Raw genomic sequence first — 24047 nt, 5'->3', positions numbered from 1 at the left:
ATCTCTAGTTATTCCACTAATTATGAATAGGGATACTTATTCAAATTTCATAGAAAGAAAACTACTCCATTTTTTATTCTGTTACCAGAACATCACTCAGTTGCCTCTTGGTAATGCCAGGAATCAAATGCATGACCAATTACATTAAGTCTTGAACAATACTGTTGTACTATCTCCCAATCTATTTTCATTTATTTTTGCTTATACTTTTTAAAGCTTTCATTACATGTACATTATAGAAACGCCAGCAAAAAGAAAATTATTCATTAAATTTCTCAACCAAGAGATGAACTGTTAACATTCTTTTGTTTCTTTCCAGGCTTATTTCTATGAAGACAAATCTACTTGATACACAGTAACTATTCTATATTGAGATATAGTTGACTTTATGTAATGAAATGATGTAATATTTGTAAACACAAATAGTGTAGTCAACATCTTTAATAAAATTCTGTGATCAGCCATACTATTCTTTGAACCTGCAATTTTACAGCATTATTAAGTATAGTTACCATCCTGCACATTACATCCCCATGACTTATTTATTGCTAAGTTTGTACCACTGGCCCCACCCTTTCACTCTGTATTCATCCCATCACCCAATTCTGACAACCAATCTGTCCTCTCTATCCAGGTGCTCATTTTTCTGAATCCACACTTAAGTGAAATCATCTGGAGTTTGTCTGACTTCCTTTACTCAGATAATACCTTCAAGGCCCATCCATTTTGTCACAAATATTATTTTATTCCTTTTAATGGCTAAATAATACTCAGCTTCCTATGTGTGTAAGACACATTTTCTTTTTTTGTTCATCCTTTAATGAATACTTCGGTTACTTCAATGTCTTAGCTATCATGGAGGTGGTATATACCAGTGTTCTTATTTCTTCAATATAAAGACCCAGAAACAGAATCACTGAACTATATGGTAATTCTATTATTTTTTAAATTTTTTTTAAAGGAATCACCATGTTTTTCACAATAACTTTTATTTACATCCCACCAAGTGTATGTGGGGTTCTTTTTCTCTCCACATTTTTTGTTTTTTGCCTCCAGGGTTATTACTGGGGCTTAGTGCCAGCCCAAAAATCCACTGCTCCAGGAGGCTATTTTTTCCCCTTTTGTTGCCCTTATAGTTTTATTGTTATGGTTATTATTATTGTTGTTGTTACTGATGTTGTTGGGATAGGACAGAGAGAAACTGAGAGGAGAGACAGGGCAGGAGAGAGAAGATGTGCTTCACTGGGGGCTCAAACCGGGATCCCTAAGCTGGTCCTTGTGCTTCGTGCCATGTGTGTTTAACCTCCTGTGCTACTGCCCAATCCCTCTATCGACATTTTTACAAGAGCTGTTATCTCTTAAGTTATTTATTTTTTATTTTTTAATTTCTTTATTGGGGAATTAATGTTTTACATTCAACAGTAAATACAATAGTTTGTACATGCATAACATGCCCCAGTTTCCCATATAACAATACAACCCCACCAGGTCCTCTGTCATCCTTCTTGGACCTGTATTCTCTCCACCCACCCACTCCCAGAGTCTTTTACTTTGGTGTGATACGCCAATTCCAGTTCAAGTTCTACTTGTGTTTTCTTTTCTGATCTTGTTTTTCAACTTCTGCTTGAGAATGAGATCATCCCATATTCATCCTTTTTCTGACTTATTTCACTTAACATGAATTTTTCAAGCTCCATCCAAGATCACCTGAAAACAGTAAAGTCACCATTTTTTACAGCTGAGTAGTATCCATTGTGTATATATACCACAACTTGCTCAGCCACTCATCTGTTGTTGGACACCTGGGTTGCTTCCAGGTTTTGGCTATTACAAATTGTGCTGCCAAGAACATATGTGTACACAGATCTTTTTGGATGGATAGGTTGGGTTCTTTAGGATATATATATGTTGGGCTCTTTAGGATATATCCCCAGGAGAGGAATTGCAGGATCATAGCAGGTCCATTTCTAGCCTTCTGAGAGTTCTCCAGACTTCTCCACAGAGGTTGGACCAATTTACATTCCCACCAGCAATGCAGAAGGGTTCCTTTGACCCCACAACCTCTCCAGCATTTGTTGCTGCTACCTTTTCTGATGTATGACATTCTCACAGGAGTGAAGTGGTATCTCACTGTTGTCTTTATTTGCATTTCTCTGACAATCAGAGACTTGGAGCATTTTTTCATGTGTTTCTCAGCCTTCTGGATCTCTTCTGTGGTGAATATTCTGTCCATGTCCTCCCCCCATTTTTGGATGGGGTTATTTGTTGTCTTCTTGTTGAGTTTGGCAAGCTCTTTGTATATGTTGGTTATTAAACTCTTGTCTGATGTATGGCATGTCTCTCTTAAGTTTTTAATAATAGGTATTCAAATAGATTTGAAGTAATTCTTTCATATAACCTACTTTAAAAAATATTTACTTATTCCCTTTTGTTGTCCTTGTTTTATCGTTGTTGCGGTTATTATTGTTGTTGTTATTGATGTCGTTGTTGGATAGGACAGAGAGAAATGGAGAGAAGAGGGGAAGATAAAGAAGGGGAGAGAAAGACAGACATCTACAGACCTGCTTCACCGCCTGTGAAGCAACTCCCCTGCAGGTAGGGTGCCGGGGGCTTGAATCAGGATCCTTACGCCAGTCCTTGTGCTTTGCACTGCCTGCACTTAACTCGCTGTGCTACCGCCCAACTACCATAACCTACTTTTAGAAAGATTATTTATGAGAGAGGGAGGAAAAAAAAAACAGAACAAAACATCATTCTGGAACCTATGACAGGGATCTAACATAGAAGCTCAGACTAACAAGTCCAAAGCTCTAGTTAGTCACTGTGCCACCTTCTGACCCGCTAAAGGTATTATACTAACAGACTCCTTCCATAAATAAAAGTTTATAGTATCATTTTTTTCCCCTCCTCCAGGGTTATTGCTGGGCTCAGTGCCTGCACCATGAATCCACCGCTCCTGGAGGCCCTTTCGTTGCCCTTGTTGTAGCTTCGTTGTGGTTATTATGGAGAGAGGAGGGGAAGACAGAGAAGGGGAGAGAAAGATAGACACCTGCAGACCTGCTTCACCACCTGTGAAGCGACTCCCCTGCAGGTGGGGAGCCGGGGGCTCAAACCGGGATCCTTACGCCGGTCCCTGTGCTTTGCGCCACATGCGCTTAACCCACTGCGCCACCACCCGACCCCCTATAGTATCATTTTTAATGACTGTGAAATTCTATTATAAAAATTACAAAATTACATTTAATATTATATTCTGTGAATTTTAGATTGTCTGCATGTTTTAATATACAAAGAGTGAGTGGTGCTTTAGTATGTATCTCCCTCTGTATCTTTCTCTTTTTTCTCTGATTAAAATAAAAAATCAAATAAAATATTTAAAAAAATAATAGGTGGCTACTGAATACATTCCCCTTTAGGTAATTAAACAGAGAAAAACATTTTCAAACTTTACTCTTTTTTTAAAATTTTTTTTTAATACTTATTTTCCCCTTTTGTTGCCCTTGTTTTTCATTGTTGTTATAGTTATTGTTATTGATGTAGTCATTGTTGGATAGGACAGAGAGAAATGGAAAGAGGAAAGTAAGACAGAGAGGGAGAGAAAGATAGACACCTAGAGACCTGCTTCAACACCTGTGAAGCAACCCCCTTGCAGGCAGGGAGCCGGGGCTCGAACTGTGATCCTTAGGCCGGTTCTTGCACTTTGCGCCACTTGCACTTAAGCCGCTGCGCTACTGCCTGACTCCCTACTCTTCTCTTGAGACATCTAAAGGATTCAATATGTTAAAGTTGTGGTATCCTGCGCACATAGTACTATGTAGAAGGACTCACATTCGAGCCCCCACTCCCCACCTGCAGCAGGGCTGTGAAGCAGGTCTGCGGGTGTCCACCTTTCTCCCTAACTTCCCCTCCCCTCTCAATTACTTTGTCCTATCAAATAAAAAATAAGAAAATTGTGGTATCCTGTTTTAAATTTATTTCACTACAATTTTCTACTTACCAATCTTTTATTTCTCCCCTTATAAGCTATCCATAAACTTATTCTTTAACTATATTTTTTAATACATTAAAAGTTCTTCCAAGGTCTCTAAATAGATAGCATGATTATGCAAAAAGATTTTCTTTCATTCTCGAGACTCAAGAGGTCTCAGGTTCAACCCCCTGAACCAATATAAGCCAAAGCTGAGCAGTGCTGTGCTCTGGTTAAAAAGAAAAAATTGTGGAGTTGGGCAGTAGTGCAGCGGGTTACACACATGTGGCACGAAGCGCAAGGAACTGCTTTAAGGATCCTGGTTCATGCCCCCAGTTCCCCACCTGCAGGGGAGTCGCTTCACAAGCGGTGAAGCAGGTCTGTAGGTATCTATCTTTCTCTCCCCGTCTTTCCCTCCTCTCCATTTCTCTCTGTCCTATTCAACAACATCAATAACTACAACAATAAAACAAGGGCAACAAAAGGGAATAAATAAATATTTTTAAAAAATTATCCAGGAGCCAGGAAATAGCTCAGTCAATATAGTGCACACTATAATATGTGCAAGGACCTGAGTTTGAGTTTCCAGCACCACAGGGGAACACTATACAAGAAAACTTCATGAAGGAGTACTACAGTAAAAATAAAAGCTAAAAAAAAAAAAAAAAGAATCCACTAGAAGTGAATTTGTGTTGGCAAAGTCTTGGTACCAAGAAAAAAATAAAAATGATAATAAATTTAAAGTTCTTCTAGATAAATGAGTCACTTGCAAAAGTCCTTAAAAAAATCAAAAAGATTTTGATTGGTTTAGAATTCAATTTACATGTTACTTTTGAGAAGTCAGGAACATATTACAGTGGTTGTCAACTGAACTTGCATGCATAAGGCCCAAAGTATAATCTCTGGCATCACCAATAGCCAGAAAGCAAAATTAAAAAAATAAAATAAGGCTCTGTGTGCATGTGCTTAACTTTGAGGAGAATTAACATTTTACAATGTTATCAATTTAACAGCACCTGTTCTGTTTTTGGCAGCAGCTAGTCAATTAAATTAGAAGATTTTTGATCATCTATTAAGACATACATTCTACCAGGTGAATTACATTCTCCCAACCATCTTCACTTTTTTTTAATGGCTACGAAAATAGCTCAAATGGCAGAGAATCAGACTTTTATACTTGAAACTTCCAGCCTGATCCCTGCACTGTACATACCAAAGTAGTACTCTCACTTATCTCTCTGCCTCCCCACCTTATGTGAACACTCCCCCGAGTAAGTAAAATAAATCATTTTTTAAAATCTGCTTTAATGTGCTGGGTGCTCACATAATAGCAGTTTTTGACCACCAATTTTTTCCTACTCTTTTTGGTCATCTATTAGAGATCATCATTGTTCTTATTAATAACTTCAAGAAAAAAGTATAACAATATTTAATAAAGGGCAAATAGCTAAAAGTAAAGTAACCATGAACATTTATTTGCTAGTAGAATCAATATACTCCACATTAGGGAAACAGCACCTAGGAAAGGCAAATAAAATAACTTTTGCTAAAAGCATTTAATTACTATTACCACCCATGGTTAAAGAAAGAAAAATTGATGAAGCTATATAAGAAAATTCAACATGCAGGGGGCCAGTCCAGTGGCCATTGAGTTAATTACACATGGTATGAAGTACAATGACCCACACAAGATCCCAGTTTGAGCCCCCTGCTCCCTGCCTAAGGAATTTGCTCTCAAAACCAAAGTTGCCAACAAATTGTTTTCATAGTATTCAAATACATTTAAGGGCCATGGATATAATTCAGTGTTTGAATGAAAGCTTCCCATGTATGTGTGTACAAAGTCCTGGACTCAATCTATTGTACCAATCAACTTACCAATAAGCAAAAGAAAGAAAAAAAACCAAAAGAATAATAATAAAATACCCCCATAGAAAAGCAAAGAATATGTAATTAATTCAATGCTACAAAGCTATAATTAAAAATAGCCAATGTCATTTTCAGTACATGGGTAACAGGTATTTCTACTCCATAAAAACTGTATTAATATATCAATTAAAGTAAGAACTAGACAAGTGACATGAATGTGCCTTGACAATGTCCCTGCCCCAATTCTAAAAAAAGTGTGAACTGCCTTCGTAACAAGGAGCTATAACTCTTACCATCAAGGAATTCTGCTGCTTGGTTGGCTGGCTGTGGACCCCATTTGTTCTTTTCTTTTGATTAGGTGAGTCCTGGTACTGTTTTCTGCCGTTTCCCTTCATACTCTGATTCTGTTTTTTCCATTAAGAAGAAATAAAATGTAAATCTACAGGATAATGTAATAGGGTAAGAGTATAACCCCATGAATATGCTTAATTAGTTAAATCAGTTTAGCTACAATCCTAAAAACCTCTCTAAAACTAGTACCATATCAATATATTCTCTTATAGGAATGCATCATTATCTCCTATAAGAAATGGTTCCTAGCAATCTCTCCATATCTCTTACCTTGATTTCTTTTATAAATTTTCCCTATAAGAATAATAAGAGAAAATAAAGGAGAAAAGAAGAGGGGAAGAAAATAAAGGAGAAAAGAAGAAAAGAATAAAATTTAAAATAATGCTTCAAAGGGGGAGCATAAGTCTGGAAATCTTATGGACTGCAGAAGCAAATCTCTCTCTGTGAAGAAATACTGGGACACACTAGCCATAGGTATTAGAGCAGAAAATAACCAGTAAGTGTAGTTAACTCTCATTTTAAAATTCACTTGAAATTCGTGCAGTGTTGATGTCTTGCTAGTAAACGTCTTTAACTTGTCAATTTAATCACACACACAAAGTTTTAACTGGAAATACCTTAGAGATCTTGCAAAGGCAACTACTTAGCAGGATTAGTTTTAAAAGTATGAATAGCATAGTTTTATCATTCAGAAACATATAGAGCAGAGAAGGCATACTGGTTATGCAAAAAGACTTTCATGCCTGAGGTCCCAAAGTTCTAGCTTCAATTCCTCTCACCACCATAAGACAGATCTGAGCAGTGCTCTGGTTAAAATAAAAAATAAACAAATATATATAGAGACTTATAACTCACCTACCTACAGAAGAAAAAAAAAAAAAAGCAGTTGTCAAAATAGCTTGGAAATAACATACAAGACACTTGAGAACACAGTTCTCAAAAACTCACATTACTGCACAAAACTCAAGTTCATTTTGCTCTTCCTGGCATTTATTTATTTTGTAGTACAATGTAACTTTTTTTCTTTTTTTGCCCTCCAGTCGCTAGGGCTCGGTGCCCACCCTCAATGTCTCTTATAACATACTGAATGTGCTGACACATTCACAATATTATTTGTAAAATCCCCACATTGGAAACAACCAAAAGGTCCATTAAGAATAAAACACATTAAAAATAACACTCAACTCACATCTGTGATCTTGTGAAAAACTAATGCAGTTTCCAATGGAGGGAATGGGAACACAGAACTCTGATGGTGGGAAAGGTGAGGAATTATACCCGTTATCTTATATTTTTGTAAATCATTATTAAATCACTAATACAAAAATTAAAAAATAAAACACATTCAATCAAGCACTGATTTTATTCTTTATGCTGCACAGATGAATGAATCGAGGACTTTGTGCTGAATAGCTTCTTTTACATCATCTGTTCAGAGTTAATCCTTGTAAAGAGATTTAGCTGGAAGAGCTCAACAAGAGAAAGAACATAGCAACATGATACTATCCATGAGCTTCACTTTGGGTTCTTTCCATGGTGCTCCCATGTGGACCAGGGCGTGAACCCAGTGTGTGGAGCACAGGAAGTACTCTACTACACCACTGTGCTATCTCCTGTCCCACCCCTTTAGATTCAATTATTTCTAATGGAGACCATAGCATGTTTCACTCCGGCATATGTGTTGCCAGAATCAAGCTATAAGAATGTGAGTCCTGAGCTCTACCTCTAGTTACATTCACTTTGCCCTGAATGACATTATCTCATCATTAACATGGTTAAGAATTCCACTGAGTAACTGTATCATGCTTGCCTTATGCAATTATCTGTAAGTTGATTCTATATTTTGGCTGTTATGATAATGCACCAATGATCACAGAGGTGCAGAAATCCCTTCAAATGTGTATTTTTATTTTGATTTCATATATGTGTGGGTGATACCATTCAGGATTATTCCCTTTCTATTCTTTTGTTCGCCTCCAGGGTTATTGCTGGCGTTCAGTGCTGGCACAACAAATCCACTGCTCCTGGAAGCCCCCCCCCCCTTTTTTAATTGATTACAACACAAAAATTGAGGGGGCAGTGGGAGAGGGGGGACACAGAGAAAGAGAGAGAGACAGAGAAAGACACCAGCAGACAAGCTTCGCTACTTGTGAAGCGCCCTCCACTCCACCCAGCAGGGGGACACAGGGTGGGGGGCCTTGAACCCGAATCCTTACGTATGTCCTTGCACTTAGTACTATGTGTGCTTAACCAGGTTCGTCAATGCCTGGCCCCTTCCCTTTCTATTCTTTTTTTTTTTTTTTTATTTTGATATCAGATTTCAGAGAAACAACAGAGCAATGCTCAGCTCTGGTTTACTGTGGTGCGGGGCATTGAACCTGTGACTTCAGAGCCTCAAGCATGAGAGTCTCTTTGCATAACCATTATGCTGTTTACCCCGACCCACCCTTTCTATTCTTTAAAAAGAATAAAAGTGGTCCAGAAGGTGGTGCAGTGTATAAGGCTTTAGACTCTCAAGCATGAGGTCCTGAGTTCAATTTCCGGACGCACATGTACCAGAGTGATGTCGGTTTCTTTCTCTCTCTCTCTCTCCTATCATTTCTCATGAATAAATTCTTTAAAAAAAAAAAAAAGAATGAAACACAGGGAAAAAAAAGATACACATGCATGCCACTTTTTTTTTTTCTTTTTTTGCCTCCATGGTTATCACTGGGGCTCAGTGCCAGCACTATGAATCCATCCTCCTGGATACTATTCTTCCCCATTTTGTTGTCCTTGTTGTGGTTGTTATTGTTGGACAGGACAGAGAGAACTCAAGAGGGGATGGGAAGAAATTGAGAGAAAGATAGACACCTGCTTCACACTTGTGAAACAACTCCCCAGCAGGTGTGTGTGCGGGGGTGTTTTTGAACTGGGATCCTTCCGGTCCTTGTGCTTTGCTACCCGAGCGCTTATCCCAGTGCACTACTACCCAGCCCCCTGTTATTATTTTTATACCAGAACACAACACAACAGTTAATCTTTCACAGGTAGTATACTAAGTCAGATAGTAAATTTTATTACTGAACTTACTAGACTGAATTTACACCAAAGCTATAAAGGTTAAGGAGTTTCAGACTTTCAAATCACAAGTTTAGAACTCGGAAGCGCTGATTTACATCTCATACAATTGTTAGCTTAAAATCCTTCCATTTAGATGCTTTCAAAGTCAAAAAAATATAGCACTCTGAAGACTTGTAAATGTGCATCACTCACCTTTGCTTTAAAAAGGTCAAACATCTCTGAATGATTATTATATGGCTTTTGCTGAAGTGGCTGCTTGTGCTTTACCCACTGGTCACCAGGAGAACCTTCAGGAAATAATTGCTGACAGTGGCGAAATTTGGTTCGACTATACAAAGATTTAAAAAATAAAAATCAGATTAAAACAGGTTTTCACTTTTTATGCTTAATAATATTACAGATTTTATTTTCATATTTGTTATCTCCCCACCATGAATCTAAGTTTCACAAGATTCTTATTTGTAAATGAGTGGCTAAGAAAGTTGTGGTATCTACACAATAGAAACATTACTCAGCTATTAAAAATGAAGTCATCTCCTTTGCCTCATCTTGGAATTTGAACAAATCGTGCTGAGATAAATCAAAAGGGGAAGGACAAATGCCAGATGATCTCACTTATGGGTAGAATTTAAGAGAAAAAAAATGGAAAACTAAAAGTGAGGGAGTCCGACAATAGCATAGCAAGTTAAGCGCAGGTGGCACAAAGCGCAAGGACACCGGTTCGAGCCCCCAGCTCCACACCTGCAGGGAACTCACTTCACAAGTGGTGAAGCAGGTCTGCAGTTGTCTATCTTTCTCTCCCCCTCTCTTCATTTCTCTCTGTCCTGTCCAACAAGGATGACATCATCAACGACAATAATAACTACAACAATAAAACAATAAGGGCAACAAAAGGGAATAAATATATAAATACTAAAAAAAAGTAATACTAGGGGAGTCGGCAGTAGCGCAGCGGGTTAATCACACGTGGCACAAAGTACAAGGACTGGCATAAGGATCTGGGTTCGAGTCCCCGGCTCCCCATCTGCAGGAAGTCACTTCATAAGTTGTGAAGCAGGTCTGCAGGTATCTATCTATCTTTCTCTCCCCCTCTGTCTTCCCCTCCTCTCTCCATTTCTCTCTGTCCTATCCAACAACAACATCAATAATAACTACAACAATAAAATAACAAGGGCAACAAAAGGGAATATATAAATAAATATATATTAAAAAACGTAATGCTAGGGGAGTCGAGCAGTGGTGCAGCAGGTTAAGCACACGTGGCCAAAAGCACAAGGACCAGCTTAAGGATCCTGGTTCAAGCTCCCAGCTCCCCACCTGCAGGGGAGTCACTTCACAGGCAGTGAAGCAGGTCTGAAGGTGTCTTTTTCCCCGTCTTCCCCTCCTCTCTCCATTTCTCTCTGTCCTATAAAACAACAATGACATCAATAACAATAACAATATTAACCACAACCATGTTAAACAAGGGAATGTGTATATATATATATATATATATATATATATATATATATATATTCCCATATATATATATATATATATATATATATATTCCCATATATATATATATACACTTTTTTTTTTTTAAAGTGAAACTGAGACTTCACCAAAGCGAAAGATTCCCGAGGTGGAGGGAGTTTAAACAATAAGCTTCTGAATAACACCTGGGCTCTGAAGAAATTAAAAAATTACCTGGCTGAATGGTGGTGCACCCAGCTGAGTATAACTATTATGAGCAGGGGTCCAGGTTCAAGCACCCACTCCCCACCTGCAGGGGAACACTTCACAATAGTGAAGTATGTCTATAGTTGTCTCCTCTATCTCTTCCTTTGCCTCTTACTCTTGCAAAACCAAGGAAGCAGGAAGAACTCTCCCAAACAGTTTCTCTGAGGCCAACATCATTCTAATCCCCCAATAGGTTTTGCTGGTGCAATACTGACCAGTCCCTTCCTTTGCCTTTTCTTTAGACAAATTCAGCTTACCCTTTATCACCATATACACTGGTGTATATATTTAAAACACACACCACTCTCCATAAGAATTCTGAAATTTGGTTAGGGAAGCTATTTTATTATCTAATTATTCCTCTTCACTCTACAGGACAACAAACTCCAGAATTAAAGACGTGGGGATCACATCATGCACAATCATGGTAACCATCAAAATATGAACACTCAATTTTTCTAAATACTGCTTCTCTGCTTGTGAAGCGACTCCCCTACAGGTGGGAAGCCAAGGGTGCGAACCGGGATCCTTACACAGGTCCTTGCGCTTTGTGCTACATGCACTCAACCCGCTGTGCTACAGCCCGACTACCTAGTTACATCTTATATCATCATAAATCTGACTAAAATGGGGAGCTGAGTGGTGGAGCAGTGGGTTAAGTGCAGGTGGCACAAAGTGCAAGGTGCAGCATAAGGATCCCAGTTCGAGCCCCCGGCTCCCCACCTGCAAGGGGTTCACTTCATAGGAGGTGAAGCAGGTCTGCAGGTGTCTTTCCCCTCTGTATCTTTCTCTCCCCTCTCTGTCTTCCCATCCTCTCTCGATTTCTCTATCCTATCCAACAACGACAGCAATAACAACAACAATAATAATAACGATAAACAACAGGGGAACAAAAGGGGAAAAAACTGACTAAAATGAAATATCCCGCAGAATTTTTAAAAGACTGAATGTAGATAAAGTTTATTCCTACTGTTTAATTTTTGAAGCTCTAGGATAAAAACTGAACAATCAAATAAGAAAATGTAAAAAAGCAATCTTCTGTCAACCGAACACAGGCAAAGCTATAGGAAGTTGACAACAAACACATGCTTATTTTAAAAAATTACTTAGCCTACTTTGTAAATGTGACTTGGATACAGTTAAGCAAGCTAACATGCTTTACGGTTTATATCCATACAGTAATCACTAATAGACTATGTATACTAGGAAAAGAAGAACAAGCCCAAGTCTGACCATTCTTTTTTTTTTAATTTTTAATATTTATTTATTTATTTATTCCCTTTTGTTGCCCTTGTTGTTTTATTGTAGTTATTACTGATGTCGTTGTTGTTGTATAGAACAGAGAGAAATTGAGAGAAGAGGGAAGGACAGAGAGGGGGAGAGAAAGAGAGATACCTGCAGACCTGCTTCATCGCCTGTGAAGCGACTCCCCTGCAGGTGGGGATCTGGGGGCTTGAACCAAGATCCTTAACCATTCTGTCTTTCTAAATGAGTAACCAGTCAGCAGTCCTCATCATCCCTATACTATAACAGACATCAATATACCTATTATTCAACCATCTTAAGAAACGCAATTATCTCCAGACAGGATATAAGAAGCAATAGTATAAAATACAATTTTTTTTCTCTCTTTACCTCTTTTTCTATTTAACTACCTTTTTTTAAAAAAGGCATCTTCGGGAGTTGGGCGGTAGCGCAGCGGGTGAAGTGGATGTGGCACAAAGTGCAAGAACTGCCATAAGGATCCCGGTTCAAGTCCCTGGCTCCCCACCTGCAGGGGAGTCGCTTCACAAGCAGCGAAGCAGGTCTGCAGGTGCCTATCTTTCTCTCCCCCTCTGTCTTCCCCATCTCTCTCCATTTCTCTCTGTCCTATCCAACAACAACGACATCAACAACAGCTACAACAACAATAATAAAAACAACAAGGGCAACAAAAGGGAATTTTTTTTTTAAAGCATCCTCATGCTTTTTTTTTTTTTTTAAAAAAAGCATCCTCTTATTGCAAAATGTGCCTGGAGCTCCTTTCCAATTCCAATTAACCTTTGCATTTCATCAAAAATCCTTTTAAAAACAAAATACTTCCTTATCCATAAAACCATTAACCAAAGAATTCAACATGTCTTCAAACTTTGTAAGTTTGAAATACAAAGTAAAATACAACTACAACAAAAAACTATCAGATCAGACAGTCAGACACTTATGGGGAGGAAGGGCATATAACTTTCATGGCAGGTGTGATGCTGAATTATACTCCTGTAATAAATCTTGTAAAACACTATTATTTATATATATAATTTTACCTCAATTTTTCCACAGTAGGCTTAGCTGGAGTGCTACCAGTTGAAGAAAATCCATTGTCACTGTCTGAAGAATCTCCAAATCTTCGAGAAAGCCAGTCCTTTAAAGGTCTATGGAAACATAAAACAAATCCAGAAAATATAGCTATACAAAACAAGGTGACTATCAGAACCATAAAGATTAATTTCAAGTAATATGAGCATACCTGATAAAGGGGATGGCCATAAAAAATTTGTTAGGTGCCAAACCAAGTTTAGACTTTGGGGTCATATCATTTCTATGGCAGGGCAATTTCTCAATGGAGAACCACTCAATATTCTACAACACAAGAAGAAAATCATTCAGTTAATTATTATCAAGATGTTTCTAAAAGCAGTTTCACACTTCACTCAATTAGCATACTATTCAACAATATGAAAATACTTTCAGGAACAACAAAATAGACCCCTTTGTGGGCCCCCATAGGACCTTGCCCTCAACTTGGATCAACAATGGTAGAGAATGTTCCATCCTCCGAAGGAAGGATGGGACATACTCTATGCTACACCTGAGGAAGATGGGTTGATTCTGGGGCAGCATGGAATGTTCCTACTCATGACCACAGAATGTGAGCTCAGATCTAGAGGGATGTAGAGGTCATACAGGCTTCTAAGCTAATTATGACCACATCAAATTGATGGGGTTTAGTCAACAATATTTATACCCCTTTCCCATTTAGGGAACTACTCTCTTCCCTGATCCAGCTTTCTGGTCCTTTTCCCAGCCATGACATCATCTCCCCAGACAATAACTTGGATCAACCTGCATATCAGATTTCAAGCTCAGGCAAAAAAAAAAAAAAAAAAAAAAACACTAGTATAGCTAGCTACAAGCCCTTTGAAATATAACTAAAATATGCCTACTCACTATCTACAAAATGGAGGACCCCCCCAACACTTCATCTGCACTACTCCAGCCTTTAGGTCCATGACTTTTCAACAATTTGTTTGACTTTGTATATTAACTCTCTTTTCAGCCACCAGGTTCCAGATGCTAGCAGGATACGACCAGACTTCCCTGGACAGACAACCCCACCAATGTGACTTGAAGCTCCGCTTCCCCACAGCCCTTCCCCACTAGGAAAAGAGAGACACAGGATGGAGTATGGATCCACCTGTCAACGCCCACGTTCAGTGGGGAAGCAATTACAGAAGCCAGACCTTCAACCTTCTGCATCCCACAATGACCTTGGATCCACACTCCCAGAGGGTTAAAGAATAGGAAAGCTATTAGTGGAGAGGATAATATACAGAGGTCTGGTGGTGGGAACTATGTGAAGCTGTACCCCTCTTATCCTATGGTTTTGTCAGTTTCCTTTTTATAAATAAAAAATTTTAAAAAAGAAAGAAAATACTTTCAATTTGTTACCTACCCGAATTTCTCTTCTGGTTTTTGGGTTAAATTTTGTATCTTTTGGAATTCCTGGAATGATGTACAAACGAGCAAGCTGGTCATTGATTCGAAGTTCAATGTAATCATCCTTACAAATATAATCTTTGATATCAAATCCAGTTTCTTCAAAGACCTAGAAGTAACGAATTTAGTGGTGATTTTCAATTACTTTTGTTAAGAGCCCGAACCCCACCCACTTTAAGAAAAACAGGATCTCAAAGGCAAAAATTCAAAGATATCTAAGTAACAGGTAATTAAAGACATGAAAGCATGAGCTAAGATATTTCAAGATCCAACATATGAACTTTACTGCTACATACCTTAATCCAAGTCTCACCTACTGTATAAAGGAAAATATGTGACACTGAGACTTAAAATAATTTAGTATTTCATCTTTGTTCATAATTCTGGTATAAAGCTTCAAAAACCCTTGAAATTTTCTAAATGATGAGACAAAGGTGTCTTTCATTATGTAATGAAGTTAAGAGGGAAGAGAGTCAGAGAAGGAGAGAGACTACTTGTGAAGTTTGCCTTTATGAGTGGAGATGGGGCTTAAATTTACATACTTGCATATTGTAGCATGTGTACTCTACCAGATGCACTACCAACTGGTCCCTGGCTTTTATTTTTAATAAGAGGCAGAGAAGGGGAGTAGTGGGTCAGGTCATAGCACCAAAGTTCCCTCAGTTCAGTAAGGACACATGACAAAGCAGCACACTATCCAAATTAGCTATTTCGCTAGCCCCCAAGGCAGAACCTTTCCCCCTTCCAGCCTCCTTATCTCTGGGGAAGGGAGAGGGGCTGGAGATTGAACTTAATCACCAATAGTTAATGATCTAATCATAATGTCTACCTAATAATGCTTCCATTAAAATCCCAATAGGTGAGGTAGGGCAGTAGCATACCTGGTTAGACACAAGATTCATGCCCCTAGTTCCCACCTGCAGGGGTCTTTCTCTCTCCCCCTCTTACTTCTTGAGTTCTCTAACAAATAAATAAAATAAAGTTTTTTTAAAAAAAGCATTACTACCTTTTTTTTTCCTTTTTCTTGCATTATGCTACTAACAGCCTTCTAAACCTCATTTCCAAACTCAAAGTAGGGTTTGAACTCTGTGACTAGATACAACTATGGTTCTTTCATGCTGGAGTTCTTTATTCTCCTAACCAATCAGTGGGATGGTCGACACCAAACACTACACTAAATCTCTTCTAGGTATGGCCATGAAAAGTTATTTCCACTCAGTCCTTTTGTCTCTTTTCATCAGATCATGTACATGTTTCTACTTTCCCCAATAAGGTCTATCTATATGTCTAATAGGTATATGTAGTGTAATTCCCACAGCAAACTCATTTCTATCACTATTTCTGTAAATGTCTAATTGTAAATGTCTAAGCCTTTTGCTTCTAATTTTCATAAGGCATGGCTATACAAATCTGACAACATTTTAATGGTAAACAGAAGAAGATATTTGTATTTCTTTCTGGAAATTTTAGACTGGGTATAAAAGTATGTATGAAATATTAGAAAACAAAATTCTCTTGCCCTGTTCCTTCAATTTATATCTGATGTTACAATATACACAGAAACAGTTCATTGTATAAGTCATCACTGACATTCAAATATATAAGTAAAACCATGCACTTCCCCAAAATAAAATGTCATATATACACACTATAAAGAAACATAAGACAATATGTGAACTAAGTCCATATGATTAATGGCTTAAGAGAAAAAATAGACATTAAATCAATCAAATTCATAATACACTCAAGTCCAGGATATATTCTAAAAGTCCTATAAATTAAAAAGATATGGGAAAATATTTAATTTTTTAAAAAGGCAAGTAATCCAACTTTAAAAAAGTAATGTGTATCACAAAAGAAGTACTTAATAAAAAGAGGTAGTTTAAGTTAAGATTAGGGATAGATAGAATAATGGTTATGCAGAGACTCTCATGCCTGAGGCTCCCAAGTCCCAGGTTCAATTATCCACACAACCATAAGCTAGAACTGATCAGTGCTCTGGCTAAAAACTATGGGGGGTAGGGGGCGGGGGAGATCAGGTGGTAGTGCAGTAGGTTAAGCATACATGGTACAAAATGCAAGGATGGGCTTAAGGATCTCGGTTCAAGACCCTGGCTCCCCACCTGTAAGGGGGTCACTTCATGGACAATGAAGCAAGTCTGCAGGTGTCTATCTTTCTCTCCCCCTCTCTATCTCCCCATCTCTCTCAATTTCTCTCTGTTCTATCCAACAACAACAGCAATGACAACAATAATAATAGTGACAACAACAAGGGTAACAATAAGGGCAACAAAGTGGGAAAAATGGCCTCCAGGAGCAGTGGATTTGTAGTGCAGGCACCAAGCTCCAACAATAACCCTGGAGGCAAAAAAGTAAATAAATAAATAAATAAATAAATAAATAAATAAGGGGGCCAGTCAGTGGCACACCTGTTTAAGCACTCACATCACAGAGTTCAAGGCCCCAGGTTCAAACCCCTGGTTCCCACCTGCAAGGGGAAAGCTTCATGAGTAGTGAAACAGTGCTACAGGTCTCTCTCTGTCTCTCTCCTTCATTATCTCCCCCTCCTCTTTCAGTTTTTGTCTCTATACAATAAATAAATATTCAAAAAAACAGTAACAGAAAAATAAGTTAATAAGATAACAATGTGTTTAACATTAAACTTCAGGAAAGTTGCAATGAAAAACTCGATTACATGCCATCTTATATTACTATCAGAATGGCTAACTTGGTTTTAATGATAATTCCATGTGCAGGTCAGGTCAACTAGAATTTTCACATATAGGTCTAAGAAAATCTATTAGGTGGTCTGGGAGGTGGCACAGTGATACAGCTTTGGACTCTCAAGCATGAGGTCCTGAGTTTGATACCCAGCAGCACATGTGCCAGAGTGACGTCTGGCTCTTTCTCTCTCCTGCTATCTTTCTCATAAGTAAATAAAATATTTTTTAAAAAGGGAGTTGGGCAGTAGCGCAGCAGGTTAAGCACAAGTGGCGCAAAGTGCAAGGACCAGGCCTAAGGATCCCGTTCGAGCCCCCATTCCCCACTTGCAGGGGAGTTGCTTCACAGGCGGTGAAGCGGGTCTGCAGGTGTCTCTTTCTCTCCCTCTCTGTCTTCCCCATCTCTCTCCATTTCTCTCTGTCCTATCTAACAACGACGACATCAAAAACTACAACAATAAAAAGACAACAAGGGCAACAAAAGGGAAAATAAATAAATTTTTAAAAAAATACAAAAGTTGAAAAAATATATTAAAAGAAAATCTACTAGCTTAATTACACGGACAATTTTGGGCAGTAGGTATAGAGCTTCCATATGACTCTGTGTATTTAAATACTACACAGTAATAACCACTACATGCAACAACAGTAGACAAATCATATAGGTATTCTTTTTTTTTTTTAATATTTATTTTCCCTTTTGTTGCTCTTGTTGTTTTTCATTGTTGTTGTAGTTCTTGTTGTTGTTGTTGATGTCGTTGTTGTTAGATAGGACAGAGAGAAATGAAGAGAGGAGGGGAAGACAGAGAGGGGGAGAGAAAGACACTCGCAGACCTACTTCACCGCCTGTGAAGCGACTTCCCTGCAGGTGGGGAGCCGGGGGCTTGAACCGGGATCCTTCCGCAAGTCCTTGCGCTTTGTGCCACGTGTGCTTAACCCACTGCACTACCGCCCAACTCCCAAATCATATAGGTATTCTATCCTTAGCTCTTTTAAAATGCAAAGATCACCTACTACAAAATCTTATTCCTACAGAAGTCAAAAACAGGTAAACTAATCAATAGTGCTATCACTATTGATTAAATCAAAATTAAATCAAAGTAGTAGATCCCCTCAGAAGATGTTGAAGAAAAATGGGGATTAAGGAGGGTTAGGAAGGAATCTTCTCAGGTGCAGAAAATGTCCTATGCCTTGGCCTGCATGGAATTTTCAAAGGTAAGCACATACATAGAGATGAATATATTCTGTTTGCTTTTTCAACAAAAGTTCAAAAAATAATCTACACATGGTTCTTAATTCTATTTACAACTTTCAGTAAACAGCAAGTGTGTGTGTGTGTGTGTATGTATGTGTGTGTGTGTATATATATATATATATATATATATATATATAGTCACCTAAATCTATGCAATGAAAAATTAAGTAAAAAACAAACAAAAAAAAAAAAACATGCCATATAAATTCCTTGTGAGTAGTCTGAAACCTTTGTAGCACTAAGTATGTAACTGAATATATACTTAAAATGAGTAGTATGGGGGAGAGGGCTGGGTGGTAGCTCACAGAGAAGTACAAAGACCCGCATAAAGAACCCAGTTCGAGCCCCTGGCTCCCCACATGTGGCGGGGGGCGGGGGGGAGGGGGTCACTTAATAAGTGGTAAGCAGGTCTGAAGATGTCTGTCTCTCCTCCTTTCCCTATCCTCCTCCTGTCTCAATTCCTCTGTCCTAGCCAATAAAATGGAAAAATAGGCCACCAGAAACAGTAGATTCATAATGCCAGCACTGAGCCCCAAAGGTAATCCTGGAGGTCAAAAAAAGTAGTATTAAGGAAAGAACCAAAGACTGTTCCACAGGTTGGGAGCATGGATCGACCTGCCAACGCCATGTCTAACAGAGAAGCAATTACAGAAGCAGGACCTTCCACCTTCTGCACCGCATGATGATCCTGGGTCCATACTCCCAGAGGGATAAAGAACAGGAAAGCTTCCAATGGAGGGTGTGGGATGAAAAATTCTGGTAATGGGAATTATGTGGAACTGTACTCCTCTTATCCAACGGACTTTTCGTTCATTATTAAATAAAAGAATAAAAAACTGTTCCAGATTAAAGGAGACTGTAGAGGCAATTAAATGCAAATGCAATGCATGAGCCTGCAGAGGCTCCTGAGGGAGAACAGGATGTGGAACCTGCTGTTAAAAGGGCCATAATGGGGCAATTAGTAAACATGAACTGTCCATTAGATAATAGCACCTCTCACTGCTACACTCATGAATCTGATAATTATACTGTGATTATATAAAATAACTAACCCATTCTTAAAAAACTACATGGAGAAGTAGTTCAGGGGTGTTACATCTGTGATTTTTTCTAAAGTATTCAGTAATGTTAAAATCCATACACACATGTATCTACAGTAATACAACAAATATGGCCAAATAGTAAGTGGATTTACTCTATTACTCTTACTATTTCTGTCTATACTTGAAATTACCTCAGTAGTGATATAGCTTAAGGTAATTTTTAGTACATTTATTCACATATATGCTCTTTACTTAAAAAGTGATAGGCACTATCCCAGGCACTAAGCTTAGAAGCAAATAAAGCAAACACTGCTCTTTAAGGAGCTCCATTAAAAAAATAAGTTAGAATAAGGTAGAAGTTTCAAGACCTAGGTGGGGGTTGTTGTAGTAAAGGGTCAGGGTGATTAACTCAGCCCTGTGTAAAAGTGACATATAGGCTGTGAGTGGTATGATCATTTTTGGAAGGGTGTCATAGGCATAGACAACATTTTATTCTGCCAGATAAACTTGAGTGAGAAATTGAAAGATTAGGGCTGGCAGGGGGGACAGGTAGATAACATAATGGTAATACAAAGTCACTCTCATGCCTGAGGCTCCAAAGTCCCAGGTTCAATCCCCCACACCACCATAAATCAGAGCTGATCAGTACTCTGATTTAAAAAAAAAAAAATTAAAATCTCACTTACATGTATAAATACCAATGACAAAAAAAATGTAATACCATGACTATTGTTAATCAAACCCATTTCTGTATTATAATACATAGCTAACTTTCCTGGTACATCAAATGGCATTAACTTCTCAAATGACATTGGGTAAAAATCCCTAAGGTTTTAAAATGTGCTACTCAGGGCAGGGGTAAATAGTATAATTGTTATGCAAACAGACTATCATGCCTGAGGCTCCACAGTACCAGGTTCAATCCTCCACACCACCATATGCCAGAGCTGAGTGGTGCTCTAGTTAAAAAAAAAATAAGTAAATAAATAAATTAAATTAAAGAGCACTAGCATAAACAGATAATGAAATCCTCTGCCTTAAATCTATATCATGTAAACCCACAAAGAATAAACCAACAATTCCTCTATACAAATCCTATCAAGGTTAAATTTATTTATGTATATTAAAGCCAACATCATTACAATAAAAATACATGTTCTGTCATACAAGAACCAACCATAGGAAATCTCAAAATCAAGACAGGTAACATTTGCTTATTCTGAAAAGCAGCTGGTGTTACACGACAACAAAAATACACTGAGGTTATCCTAACATCCTTTCAAGAATATCTAGAAAGCATTTTTCTTATCTCTGTCCTATATCAAATCCACTGAATGAAAGTAATCAAAGTGTTAATTTAGTAAAGTAAGAAGTTCAAAGAGATGATAAATCACTAATCCAGATATCCTTTACTATCCTAACTTCTTCCATCCTGCTTGCTACTATCTGTTTCAATTCAGTTCCTACATATAGCCCTTACGTGTCCAATTCTACTGTAATATAGCAAAATACCTCATGTCCATATACTAAAATAATAACAGACAGTAATGACAGAAACCTCAAATGACCAGACATATATCTAGGAAAAATGACACAGAGTTCAGGTAATTCATTATGAAATCAATTCAAGAAACTAAAGACTCAAGAACTATCTCTATCAAATAGATAATAAAAAAAATTTTAAAATACACATATATTATGTCCTTGGGAATGGATGGAACTGGAGATGACTATGCTTAGCAAAGTAAGTAAAGAGACGGGGGCAGCCTGTGGCACACCAGGCTAAGTGCACTCAGTACTATGCATAAGAACCCAGGTTCAAGTCCCCACTCCCCATCTGCATCAGGGATATTTCACAAGCAGTGACGATGTCCTCTCTTGTTCTCTATCTCCCCTTATATCACAATTCTCAAATTCTCTCTGTCCTATTGAATAAAATGAAAAAAGAAAAAGAAAAAAAAAAAGTAAAAAAAAAAAAAAAAAACTACAAGATGATTTCACTCTGTGGAATCTAGAGATCTGATTCACATAAACTATAATAATAATATTATAATAATAATAAACACAAGCAATCTGTTTCTAAGACTTGTGAGAACTATGGGGGTTATCTTTGGGAGGTGGGAGGGCAGGGATACAGAACACTGGTGGTGGGTGTGATGTGGAACTACACATTGTAATCTTACAATCTTTAACATACTATTTACAAATAAAAATTTTAAAATGTTAATAAAATTATTAAGGAATGCTATAATAAACAAAATTTAAAATACAATTATCAACTTAAAATGAGAGTAAGCACTGTAGTAGTAAGGATTCAACTTCAGCCTGAGTGTACTAATAATCAGTTGCACTGCATGGCTTAAATGCAAAAGCAAAGTACTTAAAATATCAGCATAAATCTACTTAATGGCAGCTAGAAATCTGAGCAAAAACCTGTCTTTTAGTAAAAATAAAAGAACAATGTAATATCATAAACTTCTATTCAAAAATCAGTTTTTCAAGTAAGACTTAAAACTGGTTGTTCTACCAGCACATGCCACCAACAGTACTGCTTGTTATACTCCAGGACCACCAGGTGGCAGACGGACATAATGCAACATTCAGAAACATCAACTGCTTAAACTGAAGTATGTCCCTCCAAAATTCATATATAGAAGAGCTTGACACCAATGTGACCATATATTTAAAGACAGATTATGTAAGGTGGTCAGGGATAAATGAGGGTGTGGGCTCTAACTTGATAAGGAAATCTGCCTCAATTTCTGTTAATTCACACATTGTATTGTTTCTTCTAGAGCTGGGTAAACTCCCTCACTGCTATAGAGCTAATCTAACCCCAGATGCAGAGGAACAAATCAATAAGATCTCCTATTTCATCTAGATTTTTTTTTTGCCTGCAGGGTTATTGCTGAGGTGATAAAAGGGACTATTATGTAACTCTTCCATTTCATTTCTTGCCATCTACTGAAGGGAAAGGAAATTAAAAAAAAAAAAAGAGTAGCATTGTCCTCAGCTCCTTCCTCAACAGTTTCTAATGTTAAGGTATATGCATAATCTTCATTTGCTTATATGTGACAGCTTTGTAATCTATTGCAAATATCTGCTTAAATTGTTCTACATTGAAACTTAAAAAGCAGTTTTTAATTGCTGTAAAAATCCGACTCTAGGGGGTCGGGTGGTAGCACAACAGGTTAAGTGCACGTGGCGGCTCAAAGTGCAAGGACTGGCATAAGGATCCCAGTTCGAACCCCCAGCTCCCCACCTGCAGGGGAGTCACTTCATAGGCGGTGAAGCAGGTCTTTCTCTACCCCTCTGTCTTCCCCTCCTCTCTCCATTTCTCTCTGTCCTATTCAACAACAAACGACATCAACAACAACAATAATCACCACAACAAGGCTACAACAAGGGCAACAAAAGGGGGGAAAATGGCCTCCAGGAGCAGTGAATTCATGGTGCAGGCACTGATCCCCAGCAATAACCCTGGAAGGAAAAAAAAAATCCTACTCTAAGGGGTGTGTGGTGGCACATCTAGTTGAGAGCGCACATCACTATGTATGAGGACCAGGGATCAAGCCCCTGCTCTCCACCCAGGGAAAGGTTTCACAAGCAGTGAAGCAGTGAAGTAGGTGTCTCTCTCTCCTTCCCCTCTTAATTTCTCTGTCCTATCAAATATAAAAAAAAAATGCTACTTCAAAGTAAATAATCTCAAAAAGTCTTTCTATGATAAATAGCTGCCTGTGGTTATAACAATTGGGACTTTATTTTGCCACCAGGGTTATCCCTGGGACTTGGTGCCTGCCTGCACAATGACTCCACAATGACTACACAACTTTTTCCTTTCCCCTTTGACAGAGGATGAGAAAGTGATGAGGAGAAAGAGGAAAGACATCTATAGCACTCAAAGTTTCTCCCATGCCCACAGGTAGGGACCAGGGGCTAGAACCCCCAGTCCTCATGCATGATAATGTGTGCACTCCAGCAGTACACCACCACCCTCCAAGCCCTGATGTCAACTTCCATCTTTCACCAGGAAGAAAGACAACTGCAATACTTTTCTGCTTGTGAAACTTTCCCCTGCTTGACTACCAACAGTTATAATAATTTTGACTCTTTCTCGCTTTTTTTTTTCTTTTTTGTGCTTGCAGGGTTTTATCTGGGACTCAGTGCTGACACAATGACTATACTGCTTTTTTATTTTATTTTTTAAATGGGAGAATCTTTTTTTAAAAATTTATTTACTGGATAGAGACAGCCAGAAATTGAGAGGGGTGGGGGGAGAGACACATGGAGTACTGTTTCACCAC

General features: G+C 38.1%; 1 protein-coding gene across 1 annotated transcript in view; it reads right to left on the bottom strand.

Moving 5' to 3' along the window:
* Positions 1-24047, bottom strand: part of DCP2 (decapping mRNA 2) — a 45391-nt gene that overhangs the window by 5983 nt on the left and 15361 nt on the right. The window contains exons 5-9 of the mRNA XM_007536048.3: positions 14682-14834; positions 13476-13588; positions 13273-13380; positions 9443-9578; positions 6130-6240 (exon numbers count right to left, since the gene is read on the bottom strand). Coding sequence (XP_007536110.1) covers positions 6130-6240; positions 9443-9578; positions 13273-13380; positions 13476-13588; positions 14682-14834 — 621 coding nt within the window. The remainder of the gene's footprint in view (positions 1-6129; positions 6241-9442; positions 9579-13272; positions 13381-13475; positions 13589-14681; positions 14835-24047) is intronic.

This window comes from Erinaceus europaeus, chromosome 11, assembly GCF_950295315.1.
Source record: "Erinaceus europaeus chromosome 11, mEriEur2.1, whole genome shotgun sequence".
Classification (NCBI taxonomy): Eukaryota; Metazoa; Chordata; class Mammalia; order Eulipotyphla; family Erinaceidae; genus Erinaceus; species Erinaceus europaeus.
The sequence above is the reverse complement of the archived record's forward strand: the minus strand, read 5'-3'. Positions and strand labels throughout refer to the sequence as shown.